The 25,835-nt window shown below is 42.6% G+C and overlaps 1 protein-coding gene across 4 annotated transcripts in view; it reads right to left on the bottom strand.

Moving 5' to 3' along the window:
• Ccdc148 (coiled-coil domain containing 148) overlaps positions 1-25,835 on the bottom strand; it is a 274,321-nt gene that overhangs the window by 17,836 nt on the left and 230,650 nt on the right. Inside the window, exon 13 of one of the 4 annotated variants that reach the window (XM_021155863.2) lies at positions 8,404-8,655. The exons of the other annotated variants lie outside the window; for them this stretch is intronic. Within the exon in view, the coding sequence (XP_021011522.2) occupies positions 8,427-8,655 (229 nt within the window). The 3' untranslated portion in view covers positions 8,404-8,426. Of the gene's footprint in view, positions 1-8,403; positions 8,656-25,835 lie in introns of those variants that run through there. 4 annotated transcript variants of the gene reach the window in all.

Below are 25,835 nucleotides of genomic sequence, written 5' to 3'. Positions count from 1 at the left end.
CTCCTCTCCTTCAAAGCTGCAAATCCTTTGATCTTTTCTTTCTGTTGTAAGTTCAGGATTCATCTCAGGCAAATCCCACAAGAACAACAGCACTACACTGCCAACTAAATGCAGAGCTACTGACTTATGGACAGCCAGTGACGGTGGATATAACCAACTGACACTATCTTGTATAAACTTAGGAACAGAGATTCATGACAAGTCTAAATACAAACCCTAAGGGCCTCTTTGCAGCCCCGGAGCAGTGAGCCTCATGTATCTTGGGTAGAGCTAAGATTCTGTACAGTCAGTTATTTGCAGATCGCTATGTCTCAAGGACAGGCAGTTAAGTTTGCACTAATAATACCTTATAACACAAATGTAAAAACTCAGCCTAAAATATTCATAGCAGAGTCATTTTAGCTACATAAAAGCCTAAGAAAAGCACTCACAGAATGTATTACTTTGAGCAAGATGACATCTTGGGGCCAAGAAAGTCTCTTATATAATTAAGGAAATGACTGAGGTGGCTTCCTATTTTGATTTATTAGCTAGAAAGTACCTTACAAGTTGGAGATGTCTTCTAAAAATAATGACTTAACTATTAAAATAGTTGACTTTTTAATCCTCTCCTTCTAACAGAAATTGAAAACCAGAGCCAACTGCCTATTATGGCCAAATCTAGAAGTTAATAATTAAACTGCACTGTGGTAGACATCTGTTGTTTTGAATCTCTCGAGCACTTACTGTGGTAGTTAAGAATTGTCTCCCAGAGGCTCCAGTATTTGAATATGTGGTCCCCAGTTGGTGGGGCTATTTGGGGAGGTTTAGAAGGAATAGTCCTACTGGAGGAATAGCGTCATGGTGGGAGAGGGGAGACTCGGAGAGCATAAGGACCTATTTCTAATTTGTTTTCTCTATTTTGTACTTGCAGCTGAGGGTGTGAGCTCTTAGCCATTAGCTGACATGCCTGCTGCTTGCTGTCGTGCTGCCCCACCACAAAGGACTCTTTACTCTCTGGAACCAAAAGGCAAAATAAGCTACTCCTTAAGTTGTGTTGATCATTGTGGTCATTTGAATGAGGACGTCTCACATAGGTTCATATGTTTAAATGCATGGTCCCCAGTTGGTAGAACTGTTTGGGAAGGATTAGGAGCTAGGGCTTTGTTGTAGGGGATAGGCTTTGGGGATTCAAAAGACCTGTGCCATTGCCAGTGTATTTTTCTACCTCCTGTTTGTGGTTCAAGCTGTGAGCTCTCACACTGCTCCAGCTGCCTGCTGCATACTACTTCCACAGAGATGACCACTGTGTGGTTGGCTCTGAGTGAGCATGTGACTTCTGCTGAGACAATGAGAATCTTTCTCTGCAACTTCTATTATGGATACTGAAAAAGAAAATTTTTCTCTCTGAGGTCACTATGCTAGAAAGATCTGCACCTGGAGCTGCTTGTAAACAGGCCTCCTCTCCCTCCTAGAGTCCAGTGCCTCTGTGTGGAGGAACAATGAACACACATCAATGAAAAACAAGATGCTGGAAAAGGAGGGGGAAGGCAGGAAGGACCCAAAGCACATGTTGACTCTCTGAAACAAAACCCAATCCTGGGCACTCATGCTTTTCTACCTAAGCTAGTTTATGTCAGCCTCTGTCAGATTCTGAGGGAATCCTGACTAATAAACATTTCATCTTATGAAAAAAGAGACTGTAGGGAAATGTCTATAACAGACTAGCATCCCACTAGCTCTATGAGGTGGTACCTTTTAGTAAGTGAAATCCTAAGGAAATGTGTATCATTTCACATGGGCATGACCATGTCAAGGACTCCAATGTCTCAGCCCCATGGCAAGACCTCCCCTCCTCCCAGTGAAGCTCGGAGAGCTGATCCTTTTCCCCAGTCTGTGTGCCCATGTTGAGAGTGTGTGTGCTGAAAACATCTGCCATAGCTTTCTCTCCCAGATTGCTTCTATTGAGAACAGATAAACCTGCCTGCTAGTTCAGTCATATGTAATAGCCCTGTTTCCTTGTTTGTGTCTATTAGTACACAATCTCCTTGCTCAGCTGTATACAACAATCCCACATCCTTGTCTACCTGTATCTAACAAACGTGCTGAGCTTTCAGGGTGCTGTGGCTTTTCCATGACAGAGTCCACATCACCTGGTTCCCTTTGTCGCAAGGATGTGACACCTACTGGCTCATTTCCCATACGTATGACTCACGGAGTGTAACTATCACACAGGATAATAACATGTGGATTGTGATATACGTGTCCAAGTCAGTTTTGGGAAACCTAACATGAAGTATAAAAGGTATCTTCATAGAGGAGTTGCTCATATTTGCAGTACTTTGGTGGCAGATACAAGAAATGTTCAAAAGGAAGTTTTAATGAGCTCATTGTCCAAATTTATTTGTTAACAGAAAAGTTGTCAGGAGAATCCAGTTTAGGGACTGTTACTTGCCTTTTATAAACAAGCAGGAGTTCTCTAGCAAGCTAACAGGCACAGACATGTACCCACTTATTGGAACACACTGTAGTTTTATATGTCTTTCTTCATTGCTATATTACATTTCCTTCATACAGTATCTGTGACTCGGTGCCTCCTGCAGCTAGCAAAGTCCGTAAGACTTTGCTAAGATAAAGATAAACACCCTGAATGAGAGGCAGAATGAATGGTGAATGAGATAGAAAGCAATCCCACCAACTACCCCAGGAAACAGGAACTGACAAAAAATTATCATTGTATTAAACATATACCCCTCATTATACCTATAAAATTAGAATTGTTTTGTGAGATGTTTAACCATTCAAAGAGTTGGAAGAGCCAGGCAGTGGTGGTGCATGCCTTTAATCCCAGCACTTGGGAGTCAGAGGCAGGTGGATTTCTGAGTTCAAGGCCAGCCTGGTCCACAGAGTGAGTTCCAGGACAGCCAGAGCTATACAGAGAAACCCTGCCTCAAAACAAACAAACAAACAAACAAAAAACAAAGAGTTGAAAGAATGAGGGAATAAAGGAGAACAAACCTCACATCTGATTTCTGTGAAGGATGAGAAAAGTTAAAAGTGACACCTGCCAGATTTACTAAATCTGGGACTAGAGAGGAGCAAGGTGGGTCCATGACACAACATTTTTTCCTATTATAAACTGAAAGCCAAGAGACTACCCAGGCAGATGCCTATACCTTACTGGCAACCGAAATCCACTTACTGCATACTTGCATGTGAAATTCCGATGTGCATCAATATACAACAATCGTCTTTCTGTAACGCACATAAAAACCCCTGAGGTGATGGTTACTTTTTTTTTTTTTTTGAGTCCCCAACTCAACTAAATTATGAAATGACTGTGGTACTAGTGAAGTGTGCCTCTGGGTATGCATGTGAGCATATTTCTCGAGAAGATTAACTGAAGAGGAAGAATCCTTCCACATTAGGGGTGACATAATCCCAGTGACTGGAGTCCCTGGCTGAATACCATGGGACAAAGGAGAGAATGAACTAGGACTCCCTTCTCTCTGCTTCCTGACCCACTCAGATGTGAACAAGCAGCCTCGCTCTCCCACTGTCACGGTCAAGAGTCAACACTGCTACTCTGCCTCTCCTGTCTGAGCAACCAAACCGTCTTGAGCTGTAACCCAGATAAATCCTTCTTCCCTGAAGTGTTTTCTTGACAGCTGTTTGGTTGCAGCCACAAGCATGCTACTGCAACAGAGCACCTGTCTAAAAGCCCACCCAGGGGCTGGCACTTGCCACGTGTGACCAAGGAAAGACATCTGCCCTGACACCATGAGGAAATTGGTAGAGTGCCTTCAACTCATGACTGGGTTGTAGGTAGACTTAGTTTAGCTTCATGATTGCTATGCACTTGAGTTTTTAAAAATTCTTTAAGGTGATAAATGGCTATTTTAATGGCGGTGTAAGGAAATTCATGATGCAGCTTCTCTAAGAAGTGTCCCTCAAGCTCTTGTTCAGCTTTCATTTGTATAGAAAACAACAACAACAACAATACTTTTCAAGGCAAGAACAGTATAAACATGAGTAGTTAGTTTCACTGGAAGGTACTTTAGAAGAACCCTCAAAATATACACAATACTTTTGATGGCCAGAAGACCAAAAGATATGCCCTTTAAAATACAGAGCTTACACAAACCAGGCTAATAAGATATGCCAGTATGCTATAAAATTCCTGTCCCCAGCCAGGTTTTATCTCCTTTAATTTAATGGGCTGTAGTGGGCACCTTCTCCTCAGGTAGAGGCAGAGTCAGAAGGTGGATCTCAGCTTCACCATCCTGCTGGCAGGTGCATTCCTGCCCTTTCCCTCCAGCAAGCTTTTTAAGTAAACAAGAGTCTTAAAGCCCGACTTCTCAACACTGCTTTAAAACCCTCTTTCCATTTCCTTTCTTCCTCCCCACGACTCTCAGAACTTTTGCAGGCAGCAAACATCAAAAGGACCAGAGATTTTTTAGAGTGATTCAGCTGCCCACGGCAATGCAGTCAACCTTGGTTTTCTTTCAGCCTGGGAAATGATCAGCGAAGAGGCTCAACAAACAGCTTTAACATCTGAGGCCAAAAAAGAAGCATAAAAATTTACTTTAGTAAACACCTCCCGGGAAGGCTGATGCCTGATTTCCTCTTTTTTGTTTCTCTCTGTTTTTTTTTCCTTTTTCTTTTTTTAAAAAGCAGCCTTTTAAAATTTCTATTGGGGTGGTTGGGAAGATAGATGATTTGGTAAAGTGGTTGCCTTGCGAACATGAGGGTCTGGGTTTCGATTTCGTTGAACTCATGCAAAAAAAAAAAAAAAAAAAAAAAAAAAAAAAAACAAGCTGAGCATCTCATGGCGGCATGCATTTGCACCCATAATCCTAGTGATAGGATGTGTGTGGGAGGGACAGGAGGATCCTTGCTGGGTCTAGAGTAATTGGTGACCTCTGGATTCAGTGAGAGACGTTGTCTCCAAAAATAAGAGAGAAATAAAAGAAGAAACCTAATATAAATAGCATCACACAAACATGAACACACACCTGAGTACTTACATGCAAACCACACACAGAGACCCCTGTGGTTGTCACCCAAGGAGTAACATCTGAGGTTGCTCTCAGGCCTCCACAAGTGAATGTGTGAATGCTCACACACACAGACACACGCACACACACACACACACAGACACACACAGACACAGACACACACACACACACACACACACACACACACACACACACACAAACCATTTTCTTTAGCCGTTTGAAATATTCTGCTAGAAAACAACAGTGAAGAGTACTAATTGTTGGCTGTGACTTTTCTAGGCACTTTTCCTTGTGGCCCTCAGAGCTGGCTTACTCTTATTCCAGCTAGCCTGGCAGCCAGCTTCTTCAGTGGCTCCTCCTCCACTGTGCCTCCCTAAACAGCCTTTCCTCTGTCTGAGGAGTCAGACTCATAGACAAAGCCCTGGGATAAATGGCCCCTTTTGCTTTTAACAATGGACACCCCCAGAAAGCAGTGCCCCTAGCATTCGGTTAAGGTGACCCTGCCATTGAGCTTGACTGGGTATGAGCAAACCCCTGTGATGTCCTTTCCTAAATTACAAAGTGGGTTTTGGCCTCACCCACCTTCCACGGGGAATCTCTTAGGATGCCTCTCAAAGGAAATAGAGAAGCTGGGAGGAGGCTCATAGACCAGAGGATTATAATGAAACTGCCTTCCAAGAGCAGACAATTTGTAAATTTTAATGCTATGTCAGAATTTTAATGAAATCCCTAAGTGGGGAGTAAACAGGGGGAAGGACACATGGAAAGAAGTAGAGGAGGCTTTCTCATTCAACTTGCTGGTATGAACATGACCGCTAACACTACCAAAATTTTATTTTAGCAAAAAGCCAAATATCTGCCTATTTTGATATAGCTGACTAACAAATACACTGTGTCTCTTGTCCACACAGTATTTGGGTATGAGCAAACCCCTGTCTGTATTCTTCACACAGTAGAGCAACAACTTAGAAGGCTCCTTAGAGAAGAATGTCATCTTTTCTTCCAAAGACTACAGGACCAGACAACATAGACCTGGCTTCCCATGGGGCCTATAAACATGACCCCTGTCAACAGTCTACTGGCTCTACACTAAGCTGACAAGAGGTATCTGTGTTGTTCCTTAAAGGGCGGTTTTTCCTCTAACCTAAGTTGCTAGGCAATCAATCCCATTGTCCGGAACTGAGCTAAGTTAATGGCTATGATTCTAATTCTTAGAGATGGAGCCAGCCTTGTGGTTGGTGTGAAATGCTAATCATAGGCTCTCTACCAGACTCTTCAGTATAATCTTCCTTTCAGAAAATGTTTGTCTTATTATTATTATTTGTGTTTGGATACGCAGGCCACGGTGTAAATGTGGAGACCAGAGGACAGCTTTGTGAGGTTGGTTTTCACCCTTCTACCTTTATATGGATTCTATGGATTGAACTTGGGTTGCCAGACTTGCATGGCAAGCATCCTTACCCACTGAGTCATCTTGCTGGCCCTGCATTACAATATTAATTGTCCTCTTTCAGATGCCACAATTCACATCTGTCAAGCTCTATGTGTTGTGGTCTGAATGTGATATGTTCTCTTACAGGCTCAGGTGTTTGAACATTTTGTCCCCAGCAAATGGTGCCACTTGGGAAGGCTATGGACCGTTTAGATGGAGAGCTTTGTTGAGGGGGGTCTGGTAGAGGGGTTGTCTTAGTTAGGGTTGTGTTGCTGTGAAGAAAGATGATAACCATGGCAACTCTTACAAAGGACAACATTTAATTGGAGCTGGCTTACAGTTTCAGAGGCTTAATCCATTATCATCATGGCAGAAAGCATGGTGATATGCAGGCAGACATGGTGGTGGAGGAGCCAATAGTTCTACACACAGATAAGCAAGCAGCAGAAAGTGAATCTCTAAGCCTGCCCCCACAGTGACACACTTCCTCCAGCAAGGCCACACCCACACCAACAAGACCACACCTCCTAATAGTGCCACTCCTTATAGGCCGGGCATTCAAACACATAAGTCTATAGGGCCATTCTCATTCAAAGTATCACAGGGCATCTTGAAGTTTGATAGCCTAGTCCTCCTTTCTCTTTACTATCTGCTTGCTTTCTGGCTGTGCATAAAATATGACCAGCCAGCTCAAGAAAATAAATAATGTACCCTGTTATTTAAAACAAGAATATTCATGAAGGCCTTCTTTTGAATGTACAACTTTCTGATACCCTATCCCTGGTTTGCTAAAGATTGTCACCAACAAATCTGTCCCTGCTAACATCCTTGGCTTAGAAAATAAGTTTGTTACTTTAGCCAGCCAGACAATATTTTCTCCTTGCATGTGCACTTTAGACAGAAGCATCCTGTGTAGACAGCTCTGGTTCTATGCTTTAGAATGATCATAAGCCAAATTGGCATCAAACTGGACGAAAACAAGTCTTCCTGAAAATAGACCATTCACCACCGTGATTGGAGGGAACCCTATCTGAGCCTGCTCCAACGTGAGGTCGCTTATGGAGGGCCTAGGAAGGGAGGCTTTGCAAGGTAAGCTTTGATTAACCAAAATCTCTAAGTCTGAGAGAAAAACAAGCCTCAAAAAGCCTAGGCCTTTTAAAACATTTACAGCTTTCAAGCCCACACATGCTCGCCTGGTGATGAAAGAACCCTTTTCTGTTTGGGGGATTTGAAAAGAGCAACAATAGCTGATAAAGTGATGGATTCTGTGCCCATTTGATGAAAACTTAAGAATGCTTTTCAATTAATAATGTGCATTATAAACAGAAACAAAGTTGAGTGTTTTTAGAAATGCTATAAGTGTACATGCTTATTATATATATAAGAAGTGGCAAGTATTTTAAAATTGCCTTAAAGATATTCTCCTATACACATTTGCTATAAAATAATTCACCACTTAACTAAAATTTCAGCAGTGTCATTTGCCTTTGCTTTAGACTAGATGTGAAGAAGAGTCAGACAGTCTATAATTACTTCCAAGAAATATTTGGAATGACATAGTATTAAGCATAAGGGAGCATAGCAGCATTAAAAATCAAAGTTACCAGAAGCGAGAGAAAGCAAGAGATGTTTCCAGGCAACTGCCACAAGTTAATTATCACTGCTGGGCCATGGGTTTATTTCTCACAGAGGTCAGCACTTGCTCCCCAGGTGGGACAGCCAAAACTGTGCCTGTCCAACACAATGTTTCCAGACCTGTCTCATCAGCAGGGGACTGGGCTTAATTGTATTGTATTTCTCAGAAAGTGGGTGGTAAGCCAACTTCACTACCATCTGTAAAATGCAGGCTCATGGGTCTACCTCAGGCTGTCTGCAGGGAGGGTCCTGCCGTGTACTGTAGTGTGGGATCTTTTGTCTTGCTGGGATTGCAGCCTGTTGTGTGAGAAATGCAGGTATATTGGCACCAGAGAGTTAGAAATTATTCTACTGACTAGTGCCTAGGATACTGTACCATACTTTGCTTGTTTTCTCTCTTGGTGATGCTTTTGGTCCAGAGCCCACTGATGGTTGCCTGGAGGGTTTGGCCTCTTATGACTGAAAGCTGTTCCTTCTCCAGCATCCTGTAGTAGTTTGAATGAGATGTTCCCCACAGTCTGCAGCATCTGAATGTTTGGTTCCCAGTTGGGCCAATGAGGCATTGTTTGGGAAGGCTTAGGAGGCACGGTTCTGTTGGATAAAATATGTCACTGAAGGCAAAAATCAAATTTACAGGCTCATACCATGTCTAGTTTGCTCTCTGTGCTTCTTGCTTGTGATCCCCCAGCTTCTGCTCCAGCCTCCAAGCCTGCCTGCTGCCATGTTCCCTGCCATGATGATGATGGACCTTCTGGAACTGTTGTATCAGAGCAATAGAAAAGTAACTAGCCGGGCATGGTGGCACACTCCTTTAACCCCAGCACTCGGGAGGCAGAGGCAGAGGCAGAGGCAGAGGCAGAGGCAGAGGCAGAGGCAGAGGCAGAGGCAGAGGCAGAGGCAGAGGCAGAGGCAGAGGCAGAGGCAGAGGCAGAGGCAGAGGCAGAGGCAGAGGCAGAGGCAGAGGCAGAGGCAGAGGCAGAGGCAGAGGCAGAGGCAGAGGCAGAGGCAGAGGCAGAGGCAGAGGCAGAGGCAGAGGCAGAGGCAGAGGCAGAGGCAGAGGCAGAGGCAGAGGCAGAGGCAGAGGCAGAGGCAGAGAGGCAGAGGCAGAGAGGCAGAGGCAGAGAGGCAGAGGCAGAGAGGCAGAGGCAGAGAGGCAGAGGCAGAGAGGCAGAGGCAGAGAGGCAGAGGCAGAGAGGCAGAGGCAGAGAGGCAGAGGCAGAGAGGCAGAGGCAGAGAGGCAGAGGCAGAGAGGCAGAGGCAGAGAGGCAGAGGCAGAGAGGCAGAGAGGCAGAGGCAGAGAGGCAGAGGCAGAGAGGCAGAGGCAGAGAGGCAGAGAGAGAGGCAGAGAGGCAGAGAGAGAGGCAGAGAGGCAGAGAGAGAGGCAGAGAGGCAGAGAGAGAGGCAGAGAGGCAGAGAGAGAGGCAGAGAGGCAGAGAGAGAGGCAGAGAGGCAGAGAGGCAGAGAGGCAGAGAGGCAGAGAGGCAGAGAGGCAGAGAGGCAGAGAGGCAGAGAGGCAGAGAGGCAGAGAGGCAGAGAGGCAGAGAGGCAGAGAGGCAGAGAGGCAGAGAGGCAGAGAGGCAGAGAGGCAGAGAGGCAGAGAGGCAGAGAGGCAGAGAGGCAGAGAGGCAGAGAGGCAGAGAGGCAGAGAGGCAGAGAGGCAGAGAGGCAGAGAGGCAGAGAGGCAGAGAGGCAGAGAGGCAGAGAGGCAGAGAGGCAGAGAGGCAGAGAGGCAGAGAGGCAGAGAGGCAGAGAGGCAGAGAGGCAGAGAGGCAGAGAGGCAGAGAGGCAGAGAGGCAGAGAGGCAGAGAGGCAGAGAGGCAGAGAGGCAGAGAGGCAGAGAGGCAGAGAGGCAGAGAGGCAGAGAGGCAGAGAGGCAGAGGCAGAGAGGCAGAGGCAGAGAGGCAGAGGCAGAGAGGCAGAGGCAGAGAGGCAGAGGCAGAGGCAGAGGCAGAGGCAGAGGCAGAGGCAGAGGCAGAGGCAGAGGCAGAGGCAGAGGCAGAGGCAGAGGCAGAGGCAGAGGCAGAGGCAGAGGCAGAGGCAGAGGCAGAGGCAGAGGCAGAGGCAGAGGCAGAGGCAGAGGCAGAGGCAGAGGCAGAGGCAGAGGCAGAGGCAGAGGCAGAGGCAGAGGCAGAGGCAGAGGCAGAGGCAGAGGCAGAGGCAGAGGCAGAGGCAGAGGCAGGCAGATTTCTGAGTTTGAGGCCAGCCTGGTCTACAAAGTGAGTTCCAGGGCAGCCAGGGCTACACAGAGAAACCTTGTCTCAAACCACCACCCACCCCCCCCCCAACAAAAAGAAAGAGGAATAACTAATGCACACTCTACACCATCTGCTCCTTTATAGTTCCTATACTACACCCCTGACGGGGGTGTGTGTATATGGGCGTGGGCATGTATGTGTGTGTGTGTGTGTGTGTGTGTGTGTGTGTGTGTGGTGTATCCAACACTCTGGTTCCTCCCAAGCTTACTCTGGTAGGTCTGCAAGTGCTACCATTTCTATTTGTTCTGCTTGGGGTGCATTCTACTGCTAATGCTGGGCATGTGTGAGACACTCCTTCTACCATGTTCTATATTCCACAGAGTAAGAATGATCTGTTCTTTGCTCATTGTTATTATTTACACTTGGTTGATATTTATTGGCTTATCCTCTGTATTTGAGGTCTAACTTTATGAATGCCACATTTTCCCAATATTTTAAGACACAGCTTACTGTAACCCTTGCAGTTTTCCACTTTCTCAAATATTTATTGGCGGATTACCTTCAGAGGTACTTTCCCACCTTTGATAATTTCGTGTGCAGCTACAGCCCCTAATTCCTACACTGTATCTGTCAGCCCTCCATGTATGCCTCTAAAGATTCACCATCATTTAACCTTAGTATGCTGTTGTGATGGTTGAATCTAATTGTCAACTGAGAGCATTAAGTGAAGTATGCCTTTGGGTGTGTCCAAAGAGGGCTCACTGATTGGTTAAGATCTGGCCTGAGAGTGGGTGACACCATTGTATAGGCAGTGGTCCCTAAGAGGTGGGGGGAGGAGGGGAAATTCTTTCCCTCTTCATATTTGCTGAGAGATGAGCAAGCAACTTCACACTCCTATGACCACGGGATCTGGTCCTACCAAGCTGTTATGGACTTCCAGTCCCTCAAACCATAAATACACTAAATCCCCTCTTCCAGAAGTTGCTTCTTGTAAAGTATTTGGTGACAGAGATGACAAAAGCAACTGATATAAAGACCAAGTAGTTCTGTCCTTTCTGCTTGTTCCTGTTTCCTGGGAGCTTCTGCCTGTCTCTTAAAATTGAGGATGGTGTCTACTGCCAAGCTCTTCCAGGAGACTGTAAAACTCTTGTCAAAAATATGGGCTGCATCTTTGAGAAGTACCTCTCATCCCCAGCTTGGAGCCTCTGCTTTTGGTCCTAGATTACCCAGTAAATCACTTTTTAAAGGTCATGCTCAGCACATCTCGGGATTTGCTTGGCTTCCGGAGCTATCCGCATTAGAAAGCAGCCATGGAAGAAACAAGCCCCTCTCTTCCCAGCCTCTTTCACTTACTCCCCACTTCAAAGTTCTCCAGCTGTCTACTGGCTTTCTTCAAATTGGCCCCACAAGCCAAGACAAGTCTAAATTAACTGCTGAGCACAACAGCTTAACTTTGGCATTCTGAAAAGTGCGCTGGGGAGGCAGCACAGCTGATCACGGCACACTGAGGCTTGACACTGGCCATTCTATGGCAACCACAGGGACTTAGTGGACTCTCCTGAGGACATAGTTCTAGGCTGTCTTACTTTTGCTAGGGAATCTAGGGATGCAGACATTTGTAAGACACCCCCATCCCCCATCAGCTAGAGGGAACCAACTGCTAAATGTTAGGACAAAGACAAACCAGTTTTTTTTGTTTTGTTTTGTTTTTTGGCAAACCAGTTCTGAAGCATACCCACTATTATGCATTAAATTATATAACTTTACAATGAAATAGCCTGTATTTTTGAAAAAGATATTAAAAACTCAAAACCAATCACTTCTTGATTATTGTACTAATGTTCACATCATGCATGTCTAAGGTTAATGGTGTCTATTATTAAATCAGTTTGGGAAAAATAAAATATAATAGTATGCAATTGTCCACATCTTACAATCTCTGTATCCAGTGGCATCCGGTCAGTTTTTTAAAATAGCCTATGGCAGAGGTAGCTACACCACAGAAATTGGTACAAACTACAAACCAGGACTCACTTCAGTCCTTCTAGACACAGCCGGTTTGCCAGTATTAACCAGTACATTATTGTCTGTGAGCATACTTAGCACTAAAATGGAAAACTTCAGAAGTATACTAGCTAGGGGTTAAATTTCCCATTCTGACTTCAACCTTTTCTGCTCCTCACAACCAGCTTTCCTTCCGTGTAGTCCAACATGCCTCGAGCCAAGAGCTGTGAAAATGTGACCTATATCCGAAAACTGACCTAAATAGAGTTCACCCTGACTTATTTATTGAACTTCCTCTTGAAGCTGATGTTAAACATTCTTTTACTGGGGCTGGCAAGATGCCTCAGTCTTTAAGAATACCAGCTGTTCTTTGGGGGAGAGCAGGGTTTGATTCTCAGCACCCACATGGACGCTAACGATTGACAGTTCCTCCAGTTCAGGAGATTCACCATCTTCTTATGGATTCCATGGGCATTGTGTGCCTGTGATGTACATGCAGGCAAAACACCCATACATAGAAAGTAGAAATAAAGGAAAATACTTTTTAATTCTTTTACAGAAATTTTGTATTCTCTATATGTGTGCATCTACATGAGTTTGTACCTGTGTGTCTGCTATGTATGCATCTACCCGTGGGTTTGCATCTGTAACATGTGTGTGCACATGTGTTCTAAATGGTAACTGCATTGTTACTTTTGGTTAACAAACTTTAATTTAAAATAACTTTAAGTCCAGCTTAGTATTCACCAAAACTCAAAAGAAGAAGATCATTGTATGTCTTAGAATCAATACTTAAGTTCTGAAAAAGGAATTCTGGAGGTCAGCAGACATTCTTACAGGATAAGAAAACTGACTCAGGAACTCTAAAGAAAGTAGGGCTCCTTACATAGCAATGATAAGGCTAATGGCAGACTGAAAGATCCTGAACAGTGATTGGGAATCTTTACAGAAAAGGCATTGTTCTCTCTTTCCACTCTGGGCAAGCCAAGAGGGATTCAACTTACAGTATTTCATCAAAAGAACTTTAGAGGAATTTAGTTTTAAAAAATGTCTTCAGATTTTTTTCTTACATTTTAATCAACTATTTTAATCAATGGGGTCTAGAAGCTTAATTTGAAAGCAGAGAGTCTTATTACTAAAAATTAACTTCCAAATAGTCAGTAGACCACTGGATAGCTGAATTTTCTCTGCAAATAGATGTCGACTAAAGGTTTCTTTCTTTCTTTGTTGGTATATGTGATGTGCATTATTTTAAGTGTGTGTGCTTGTGGGGGTAATGTACATGAGTGTGCTTGATGTATGTGGAGCTCAGAGGTCAACACTGGGTATCTTCCTCATTCTCTGCCTTATTTTCTTACTGAACTTGGAACTCAATGATTTAGCTGGGCTTCGTAGCCAACAAACTCCAGGGACTCACCTGAGTCAGGGACTCAGCTGTCACCCCAGTTCGGGGACTATATACACATGCCATTGTGCCTGGCATCATCTTTATTAAAGCTAATCAAAGTAGTGGGTTTATATAAACATAGACGAAGGATAAAATACCCTAGATTTGTGATATTTAAAATATTTTTCTAGGAATGTTTCTGAGTTCCCTTGGTTGCAGAGTACCTGAGGACCTCACATAAACTGCCTCCCCTGACAACCCTTCCATCTATTAATGTGTCTAATCACATTTGAATCTATTTCAGTATTAATGGGTGGCTCTTCCTAGAGTAAATGCACTTCTATTCTTGCTACAGCTCCAATGGTTGAAACAATTTCCATACAAGGTTCTTGTAGTATCCTAGAGTCAACTAAATCTCTATAATACATCATAAATAAATTATTACACCCTTAAAAAAATAAGGTATAAACTACTAAGTTCATTCATTAATTGCTTAATAAAACTAGTTATACTTAACTAGTCAAAGCAGTCAGAATTTACCAAGATTTAAGGTTTTTAAGGAATTTCAATAGCTTGCTTGTTGCTTACCAGTCTCTTCTCTCTTACCGAGTCTTTCTCTAAACCACTGAGAATTTTATATTTCGACTTTGCCTACAGTGCCATGGTCATCTGGTCAGAAGGACACCCGCAATTCCTTAAGTCTTCTGACTCATGGTTTTTCTGAATCCATGAATGGAAGAGGAAAACTCTGCCACACCCTGCCTGGTGAAGTGCCATCCCCATAGCATTAGATGCTTGTCCTTACCAAGCACAGCTCGACCTCCGACTAGGCCGATAAGATCTTGAAGACAGGGATATGTGTTCTTGTTCATGGCAGTATACTAAGACTCTCAAGATTAATTCTTAAGTTTATCAATGAAATAGGTTTGTGGATCTAGAAATTAATCACCAGTCCACTCCCTTATTGGAGGCAGTTCATCAACTCCGCTCCTCTATAAGATATGGCCCAACTGTGTGACGATTATACTCATTGTCCTCTGAGTCACCCTAGAAACCATCGTCTCCCAGATGTACACTCATGATGATTTAGCCATCACAGCTGTTAGTCTGTGCCTGTGCTTCCTTTCCTAGTGGTGCCTGGGATTTCATCAGACGTTTGGTAAAAGACTAAGATTTTTGCAATCTGAAGGCAGAGAAGAGTGTTACTGATTTTTGGAAGATTGCACCAGGAAGTAATATTTGTTACAGTTTTGAGCTTGTATTTCCATCCATAAATGACTATTTAGAACTACCATCTTGAAAGGATGGTGTGTGGGATAGAAAAATTAATCATGAACTTGGTTTAAATTTATCCTAGGTTTCATTTGCATGTTACCAGTGAGGCAAGCTCTATGTTTTTGTTAAAAAGAACAGAAAAGCCTGTTAAAGTTCAAGACCATCTCCTCCCCAAGGAATAAGCAGGAAAGAACTTTCGTTGCAGTGAGAAAAAAAAAAAAAAAACAAAGACAACCTCGATTTGGAAACAGGTTTATCCTCTCAAAAATGCCTTCTTAAGAGAGGAGACCAGATCAAGAATGGAAGACTAGAGGCAGAACCTCAAAGCTAGAAATGACTGTCTGAGCTACAGAGGCGGCTGCTCCACTCTCCTGCACCGGCTTTCAGAGAGCAGCATGGGGCTATGACTGTAAAGTATTGAGTCAGAAAAAGCATGAAGAGCTCTTACTTTCTTTGATTGCTTTGCACTAAGATATATGATAAAACTTTAAGCATGGAAAGGAACTGCTTTGTAACTTGTAAAGACATATGTTGATATTAACTTAAAATCCAATTGTTAGATTATGTTGCTTTAAATTATTGGGAGAGGGGATAGGTGCTATATCTCAAGCTATAGCCCCATCCCTTAAATCGTTTCCCTATAATAGACTTTAGGTAATTCTGCATGACATTTTCTTTTGGGGTATACTATCTGAAACTGTGTCTCTGTCCTTCCTCTCCTACCTAAGGTATTCTTTGATTGGCTTTAATAAAAAAAATCAAACAGAAAATTAGCTGTGCAGGAAGTAAAATGTGGAACTTCCTGGGAGGGAGAAAGGAACAGCGGGAAGAAGGAGTAGGCTTTTCATCAGGAGACATAAGAGGATACAGACTTGACTACAGGCCTGGAAGGTATAGCTAGTCGTGTGACTGGCTGGAGCTAGTTGGTCAGGTTAACTTAGATGGACTAGTTGAGAGTATGTCCAGCTAAGGCCTAAGCTTTATAATATTAAAAGGTCTCTGTGAGGATATTTTGGGGAAAGCCGGTTAAGAAATAATGGTCACCATATTATTTTCCAGCATTAATTAAAATATACAGAATATTAATAATTTGATCCTACAGTTTTCTGAAAATGAATTGAGATTTTTAGCTCCAACTCTTATGTCACAGGAAAACTATAGTTAAATAACAAAAATTATCTATGACAGTTATTAGTGAAATATAGTTAACATAGACACTGTTCTTGGGAAGAAGAAAATTCTACTCCTTTAAAAGCAAAAGGGTCAAATGGCACAACTTCCATCTTCAATTAAAAGACACAATTAAACACAGACATCATTTTCTCAATTGCTTTTCATAAACTTACTGTCTAAATGATTTTCAGCAAAAGTTCAGAGGAAAACAGGACCTATGTAATGTCGGGAAGCTTTGAAAAGCAGCTCAAGAGGACTAGGGCACTGAAGATTAATATTCTGTATATTTTAATTAATGCTGCTGATTCTGGTAGCGATGGCACATCACTGTGGGGAGGGAGACTGGAGCACGCTTGGGGAAACTGGTTGATGCTGGCCATAAGAAGATGGGCACTCAGCCAGGCATGGTGGCACATGCTTTTAATCCCAGCACTCGAGAGGCAGAGGCAGGCGGATTTCTGAGTTCAAGACCAGCCTGGTCTACCAAGTGAGTTCCAGGACAGCCAGGGTGATACAGAGAAACCCTGTCTTGAAAAACCAAAAAAAAAAAAAAAAAAAAAAAGAAGAAGAAGAAGAAGAAGATGGGCACTCTCTAGCTTGAGTCTGAAATGTACTGCATTTCCCCCAGGGCACTGGGGTTTCGAAGCATGTGAGGCTGTCCTTAGGATTCAATCCCTTTAGATCCTCATTCCCCTTAATTACTTGTAGACAAGAAATTGAGAGTCAAATTGGGGTTGATAAATCATGACCTGGGGCCAGAGCTAATCCAATGGTTACTTTTGTAAACATGGTTTTGTTGGAGCAAAGCCACACCTGTTCATTTATATATTGTTACATCTGCCTTTGCCCTTTAACAGAAAATAGACCAGTTGTAATGAAATATCACCCACGAAGCCTAGTTACAATCATCTTTTCCTATCCTGCACCAAACCAAAACATTGCCAAAATGTATACTAGAAAGTTGATTTGATTAAGGAAAAATATTTCGGCAAGAACATAATGTGCTTCATAGTGTATCATGTCACAAGGCACAGTGTCATGCCCCCAGACTGCTACTGATGCTATTTGCCTGGCCAAGGCACTGATGGTCCTATTTCTCCACTGTAAAGGCCCCTTGGTGTTTTCATAGAGACATAGTTGGCTCTATATAAATATCCCACTTCTCCCCAAGTTTCTTCACTTAAAGCTTCTATGGTCCTCTATATTTGTCTGAATTGCCACATGTCTTATAAAAACAACATTTAATTGGGGCTGGCTTACAGGTTCAGAGGTTCAGTCCATTATCATCAAGGTGGGACCATGGTAGTATCCAGGCAGACATTGTGCAGGCAGAGCTGAGAGTTCTACATCTTATCCAAAGGCTGCTAGCAAAAGACTGATTTAGGGTGAGAGTATTAAGCCCACACCCACAGTGACACACCTACTCCAACCAGGTCATACCTATTCCAATAAGGCCACAACTCCAAATGGTGCTACTCCCTGGTCCAACAATATACAAACCATCACACAGACCAATTTCCCTTATGAACATAGATGAAAAAATACTAAAGAAAATATTTGCAAACCGAGTTCAAGAACACATCCAAATGATCATCCACCATGAGCAAGTAGGCTTCATCCAAAAGATGCAGGGATGGTTCAACATATGTAAGTCAACAAATGCAATCTACCATACAAACTGACTGAAAGAGAAGAACCACATGACAAATTCGTTAGATATGGAAAAGAACTTTGACAAAATCTAACACTTCTCCATGATAAAAGTCCTGTAGAGATTAGGAGTTCAAGAGATATACCTCAACATAATACAGGGAGTTTACATCAATCCCATAGCCAACATCAACTTAAATGGAGAGAAACTCAAACCAGTTCCACTAATATCAGAAACAATACAAGACTGTCCACTCTTTCCATACCTATACATTATAATACTTGGAGTCTTTGCTAGACCAATAAGACAACTAAGGTAGATCAAGGGATAAAAGTTGGAGAGGAAGAAGTCAATGTATATTTATTTGCAGATGATATGATACTATACATAACTGACCCTAAAAATACTACCAGAAATCTCCTATAGCTGATAAACACTTTCAGCAAAGTAATTGAATACAAATTTAACTCAAAAAAAAGTAGCCTTCCTATATACAAATGACAAAATGGTCTGAGAAAGAAATCAGGGAAACAATACCTTTCACAATAGACTGTGATATAAAATATCTTCAGATAATTCTAAGCAAGCAAGTGAAAAAAACTTTAAGACACTGAAAAAAGAAATTGAAAAAGATATCAAAAGTGGAAAGATCTCCAATGCTCATGGATAAATAGAATTAATATAGGAAAAGATGAGGACATTCTACCAAAAGTAACCTAACAGATTCAATGCAATCACCATCAAGATTCCAACACAATTCTTTACATATTTTAAAAGGACATTTTTCAGCTTTCTATTGAAACACAAGAAAACTTAGGATAGCTAAAAACATGCGTGAATAATAAGAGACCTGCAGGATGTATCTCAATCCCTAACCTTCTCAAGTTGTACTAGAAAGCAATGGTAAGAAACACAGCATGGTACTGGCATGAAAAGAGACACATTGATAAACAGAATAGAATTGAAGGCCAGGCATAAATCCACCCTCCTATGGATGACCCAGACTGATTTCCACATATGTACGGACAGGCACCTGAGTTTTGAAGTTTTAAGAAAGGTAGAAGTGCACACTGAAAAAGGACAGAATCTTCAAATTGTGTTGATCAAACTGGATAGCTGTGGAAGAATCCAAACAGATCCATACTCATCACCCTGTACAGTTCCTCATGTTGTGGTGTCCCCCAACCATAAAATTATTTTTTTGCTACTTCGTAATTAGAATGTTGCTACTGTCATGAATTTTAATGTAAATATCTGTGTTTCAGATATTCTTAGCTACTCCCCCGACCCCCGCCAAAGGGTTGTTCAACCCCCAAAGGTTTCATGACCCACAAGTTGGGAACTGCTGATTTAAAACCTCAACAAAAAACCAGATACACTGAACCCAATAGAAGAGAAGGTGGGCAATACCTTTGAACTCATTGGTATAGGAAAAGACTTTCTGAACAGAACACCATTAAGTGCAGGCACTGAGATCAGCAGTTAACAAATGGGACCTCATGAAACTTTTCTACAGCAAAAGACACCATAAACCAGACAAGGCCCACAGGCTACAGAATGGGAAAAGATTGCTACCAATGCTACATCTGATAGAGAATTAATATTCAAACTCAATAATAAACTCAATTAATAAAAAAAACTAGATATCAAGAGGCCCTTCTGGGGCTCATAGCCAATATATACAACAAACTCAAGCAATTAGACATCAGACAATCAAATAACCCAATTAAAAATGAGGTACAGAGCTAAATAAAGAATTCTTAACTGAGGAATACCAAATGGTCAAGAAGCACCTAAAGAAATGTTCAACATACTTAGTCATCAAGGAAATGCAGACCAAAACAACCCTGAGATTCCACCTCACACCAGTCAGAATGGCTAAGATCAAAAAACTCAGGTGACAGCAGATGCTGGTAAGGATGTGGAGAAAGAGAAACACTCCTTCATTGTTAGTGGGATTGCAAGCTGGTACAACCACTCTAGAAATCAGTTTGGTGGTTCCTCAGAAAATTGGACATAATATTACCTGAGGACACAGCTATACCACTCCTGTGAATATACCCAAAAGATGCTCCAACATATAACAATGACACATGCTCCACTATGTTCATAGCAACCTTATTTATAATAGCCAGAAGCTGGAAAGAACCTACATATCCAGAAAATGTGGTACATTTACACAATGGAGTACTACTCAACTATTAAAAACAATGAAATAATGAAATTCTATGGAAATGGCTGGAACTAGAAAATATCATCCTGAGTGAGGTAACCCAGTCACAAAAGAACACACATGGTATGCACTCACTGATAATTGGATATTAGCCCAAAAGCTCCAAATATCCAAGATACAATTCACAGACCACATAAACCTCAAGAAGAAGGAAGACCGAAGTGTGGGTGCTACTGTCCTTCTTAGAAGGGGGAACAAAATACTCACAGGAGCAAATACAGAGACAAAGTGTGGAGCAAAGACTGAAGGAAAGGCCATCCAGAGACTGCACCACCTGGAGATCCATCCCATATACAGTTCCCAAACCCAGACACTATTGTGGATGCCAAGAAGTGCTTGCTGACAGGAGCCTAATATAGCTGTCTCCAGAGAGGTTCTGCCAGAGCCTGACAAATACAGATGTGGATGCTCACTGCCAACCATTGAACTGATCACAGTGTCCCCAGTGGAGGTGTTAGAGAAAAGACCCAAGAAGCTGAAGGGGTTTGCAATCACATAGGAAAAATAACAATATCAACCAACCAGAGCTCCCAGGGTCTAAACCACCAACCAAGGAATATATATGAAGGGACCCATGGCTCCAGCTGCATATGTAGCAAAGGATGGCCTTTTGGACATCAATGGGAGAAGAGGCCCTTGGTTCTGTGAAGGCTCGATAGTCCAATGTAGTGGAATGCAAGGGAAGGGAGGCAGGAGTGGATGTGTGGGGTGGAGGCACACCCTCATAGAAGCAGGTGGAGGGGGCATGGAGTAGGGGGCTTCTGGAGGGGATGGGGAAAGGGGATAACATTTGTAAATAAATAAAATATCCAATTAAAAAAAAAGCGGCCTTCCTGTTACCACTGTTAGGGGCAGACAGAAGGCACACAGGGGCCTGCTGCATGGCCTACCCACAATGGGAGCCACTCTGAGGAGCAAGTATATGGGTGGAGAGAGGGGAGAGAAAGAGACACACTATGGAGAGAGACAGAACTGGAGACATAAAGGTGGAAAGGAATGGCCTCGTGTGAGTAGCCTGCCCTGCCACATGAGGCCATCATGAATTCCAGCCTGTGCTGTCACTGAGAGCCATGTCTGGGTCCATGGCCATAAAGTGCCAGGGGTCTGTGTGGATGTCCCTGGCTCATATTACCACCAAAGGCCATGTGACAGTCCCTGGTCTTGGCTGCTGCCTGGGACCATGTTAATGTCCAGGATCTATGCAGGCTCAGCCCTACCCCTCACTGGTTGCAGCACTTGGGAAACCCTGGGTAGCACAGTAGAGCTGTGGGCATGAGAACAAGCAAGAAAGCTGCCCCTGCCCCTTACCAGCTCTCTCACTGTGTAAGCTAGCCAGGAAAGTGACAACAGCTTGCCCTGGTGATGAGAGTGAGGAAGAGATGCTGGGCTGACCAACTCAACTACCACCCAGGCCCAGATCCAAGGCTTTGAATTGACCAATCCCAACATCTACCCCATCTACAAACTGCTGGAACATGTGAAGGAGGCAGTCCTACAGATGGTGTTTTTTCTTTGGAGGGGGAGTTGCAAGTCAAAAAGATGGATACAAAGAGATGGGGAAATAAGTGGGATTGGGGGTGCACGATGTGAAATTCACAAAGAATCAATAAAAAGTTCATTTTAAAAAAGCCTAGCTATCAACAAACCAAATAACCCAATTTAATTTTAAAATAGAGTGGAGATCTAAACAGAGAATTCTCAAACGAGGAAACTCAAGGGGCTGAGATGAACTTAAAGAAATGTTCAATGTCCTTAGTCACCAGGGAAATGAGAATCACAACTACTTTGAAATTTCATCTTATACCCATCAGAATTGCTAAGATCAACAAGACAAGTGACAGTTTATGCTGGCACAGATGTGAAGGAAGGGAGACACTCATCAATTGCTGGTGAGAGTGCAAGCTTGTATAATAGCCAGTATGAAAATCAGCATGATGGTTCCTTAGGAAGATTGGAATTGGTCTATCTCAACATCCAGCTATGTCGTTGTTAGGCATAAACCCAAAGGATGTTCCATCCTACCACAAAGACACTTGCCCAACCATGCTTGCTCCCCCTCTAGTCATAATTGTCAGAAACTAGAAACAATCTCAATGCTCCTATCAGATGAGTGGAAAAAGAAAATGTTGCAAATTTACACAATGAGGCATAATCAGCTGTTAAAAATAATTAAATCTCAGGTAAATGGAAGGAACTAGAAAAAAAATCATTCTCGGTGAGGTAACCCAGACCCAGAAAGACAAGTATGGTATGTATTTGCTTATCTGTGGTAATAGCCAATATCTTAAGTCAAAGATAAAATACCTAGAACCACAGAGGTTAGACAGATCTCCCTAGGAAAGGCAAATAGAATAGGTAGTTATGAATGGATGAGGGGGGACTAGAATGGGAGGATCAGGTGGGGACAGGGAGGGTAGTGGGAGATAAGGGAGGAATGTGGAGAGAGACAGCTAAGATTAAAGGGGCAGTTAAAGGATTATATATAAGCCTAATACAATAGAAGCTTCCGTGTGTGTGTATGTGTGTGTGTGTGTGTGTGTGTGTGTAAATGTAATATAAATAAATCAGAGAAAAATTGGGAAAACAGAGCCCCAGTTGGCCATCTCTTGGTGCCAGATGGAACTTCCAGTACAAGAATAGCTTACAACTAATAGAGTTGTTGGCCAAAGCCAACTCCATGGCAACCCCCAAACAACCTGGCTGTTACCAATACTACAAACTGTCTACAAACTGACAGTAAGCCCTTATTGCTGAATATACCACCGCCACAATTCACTGAATATGGAGAAGTCAAGCTGGTGTCTACACAGAGACTTCACTTCATGTGCTAGTGTTTTTGGTACAGGAAGTTATTCTTTATTCTACCAAAGGAGAAGGATAAACCCCAACCCAGCTACAAACCCTTTTTATAAATAATAGTGTCCTACCAGTAAGATATGCCAATCCAATGGTGGTATAACACTTGTGGAAGCAATTAACCAATATCTGATTTGATCCAAGGTCCACACCACAAGATAAAACCCATACCTGACACTACTTGAGTGACCAGAACCTGGGACTAGATAGTCCAAGGACCTAAGATAAGGCAAAAATATTACCATTCTTATAAAATAATATAACAATAAAAATGACTCCTCATGATGTTTTGCTATACCTGATGTCTTGATCAGCCATCATCAGAGAAGACTCCTCCTGCAGTAAATAGGAACAAATACAGAGCTTTGTAGAAAATGAGACCTTGGAACCTCATCCCTAAACACAGGACGCCTTCATCAACCTTCTTCCATCCCCAGTCTCGGGGGATTCCTGCGGAATAGAAGGTGAGAAGAGTGCAAAAAAACAGAGAGGATAGAGGACACCAGGGGAGCAAGATTCTCGATCAGCATGATTGACGCACATCTGAACTCACAGAGCCTGAGGCAGCATGCACATGGACCGTATACATATACATCAGATGCGGTCCTAAAGCTGAAAGGAAAAGCTTCCCAGAAGCTATCTCCAGTTTATGACCACTTGCAAATGAAAATGTAGTTTTCTCCCAGGACATCTCCCTGAGGAAACACACTACTCTTCAGGGAAGGCTGCACTTCCAGCAGTAGATGCCAACAGAAAACTAATTTGATGGCATCTTTGGAGGTTCTGACTTATGATGACATGTCAGTGTTTCTCTCTCTCTCCCTCTCTCTGTCTCTCTTCCTCCCTCCCCCCTCCCTCCCTCCCTCCTCTGCCCACCCCCCCCACATTGTTATGGGATTCCCTAGTACACGAATCAGTGGGTCTCTTAGTCTCCTGTTTCTTGTATCTTTGGGCGGGGTGGGGGGGGGAGTCTTGTCCTCCTGTTTGATGTGTCTGTCCTATTTCAAACTGCTAGTTTTTGTTTTATCTTATGTTAGTAGATGAAGGGGAAACCATAATAAGGATGTGTGTGTGTGTAAAAATCTATTTTTAATATCAGAAAAAAGAAAATAGTTAGCTTTTCTAAGTCATGTCCACCAGCAAACGAATGAACAAGGAAGATACGGTATATGTATGTACAATGGGCTTATTTATGACCATTAAAAAAATGATGTTATGTCAAATGCAGGAAAATGGATGTCAGTAGAGGTTACCATGTTAAGTGGGCTAATTCTATCCCAGAAAGACAAGTACCATATTTTCTTTTCTTTGTGGCTCCTAGACTTTATATAGATACATAAAGGCATGTATGACATGAAAGCAGACATGAACATTATCTAGAGGAGAAAAGGGGATCAGTGGAGGGCAATGATAAAGAGGAGGTGGAGGGAACTGGGGTGAAAATGCTCAAACTATGTTGTGTACTTTTATGAAAAAGTCCTGACACAACCCAGTGCTGAGTACAAGAAGATACACACACACACACACACACACACACACACACACAAGACACAGAACAAAACAAAAACAAAATAAAATTCAGAACGCAGAAACAAAATGAATACTTTGCATTAAGTAGTGCTATGAAACATCTACCTTCTCTGCCATACTAGTAGACCATGGGATGGGTAAACTTGTCCTATAAAGGCCAAAGAAGAAACACTTCAGGCCTGTGGGCTATACAGTCTCTGGATCATTAATTAAAACCAACCATTATAACACACAAAAGGAGCTAAAGACAAATTATTAAACTTTGTTCAGCTTCAATAAAACAAATTATGACACAAAAATCTTAATTTCATATAAAAACTTCAATCATTTAAAAGTGTAAAAAAGCGAAAACAAAACCATTCTTAGCTTACAAGCAATACAAAAGTCAGGCAGAGGGCAGGACACAACCCAACCAGAGAACAACGGAAACAACTGTTGGGCCTTGATACCGGATGGCTGCCTCAGTTGATTGCTGTGAATGGTTGAGGCTCCTATGGAGGGAGTGGCTGGTCTGAGCAGCACTCTACTTTTAAACCACTGAAGAGACGGTAGGAATTGCATCCTGGAGCTCTAAGTTTAAGGAAGCTCATAGGTTGCTCTATAGAGAAGCCACTTCCCAGTCTGCCATTAGTATGATTGACAGGAGTTATGAAGCAGACAATAGCCAACCTTGGTTTATTAGCCCAACAACCACTTAGAGCTACAGAGAAGCCATGGTACCCACTGTCGGGACTTTTACCTTGCACTTCATTGAACATTTTACCTTGACAGGTCAAGCTAACACTAATACTTCTATATAAGAAAATTGACTCGGCTTTTTATATAAACTTGTCTTATTTAAATAAATGTTCATTGCATGCTGATATAAATTGCTTAATACATTTTACCTTCAATAACCCACATCCTTTCATTATACTTGTCCAAAGATCCTGAGCCATGAAGGTACATGAATCATCATGGTGGGCTGCTATGGTCAGTGATGGTTTTCCTCCTAAACTTTCTCCATGATATATGGCAAACGAACTAAGACATACTCTGTGTAAGAAATTCTCATAGAAGAGAGGCCTCATCGGGATGGAGGTGGATTCAGGGAGGGAGGTATAACCCTCAATATTTAAATGGTTTTCAATGGAAAGAAGGACTATACTTGTTTTGTTTGGCATCAGGCAATAGAAAGAGGATATATTAAACTACTGGAGCTGGGCCTGAGCTCACTACAAAAAAAAAAAAAAAGAGAGAGAGGAATAAGAAAAGGGAAAGAACATCTATCTGTATGCAGATGAGGTAGGTATACTGCTCCAAAACCCAGCACATTCATCATGAGAGATGCACACGTGCCTGGGACAGATGAACATAAACTGGAGAGGATTGTGCTTCAGCTCAAGTCTTGGACATGGCATTCTTTGTTAAGAGTAAACGGCAAACACACATAAGCAAGAGTGAGGCGATTTCTTATTCCTTTAATTC

Source organism: Mus caroli, unplaced genomic scaffold, assembly GCF_978045245.1.
Source record: "Mus caroli unplaced genomic scaffold, Mus_caroli_1 scaffold_2, whole genome shotgun sequence".
Lineage (NCBI taxonomy): Eukaryota > Metazoa > Chordata > Mammalia > Rodentia > Muridae > Mus > Mus caroli.
Note: the sequence above shows the minus strand (reverse complement) of the source record. Positions and strands in the feature narration are given on the sequence as shown.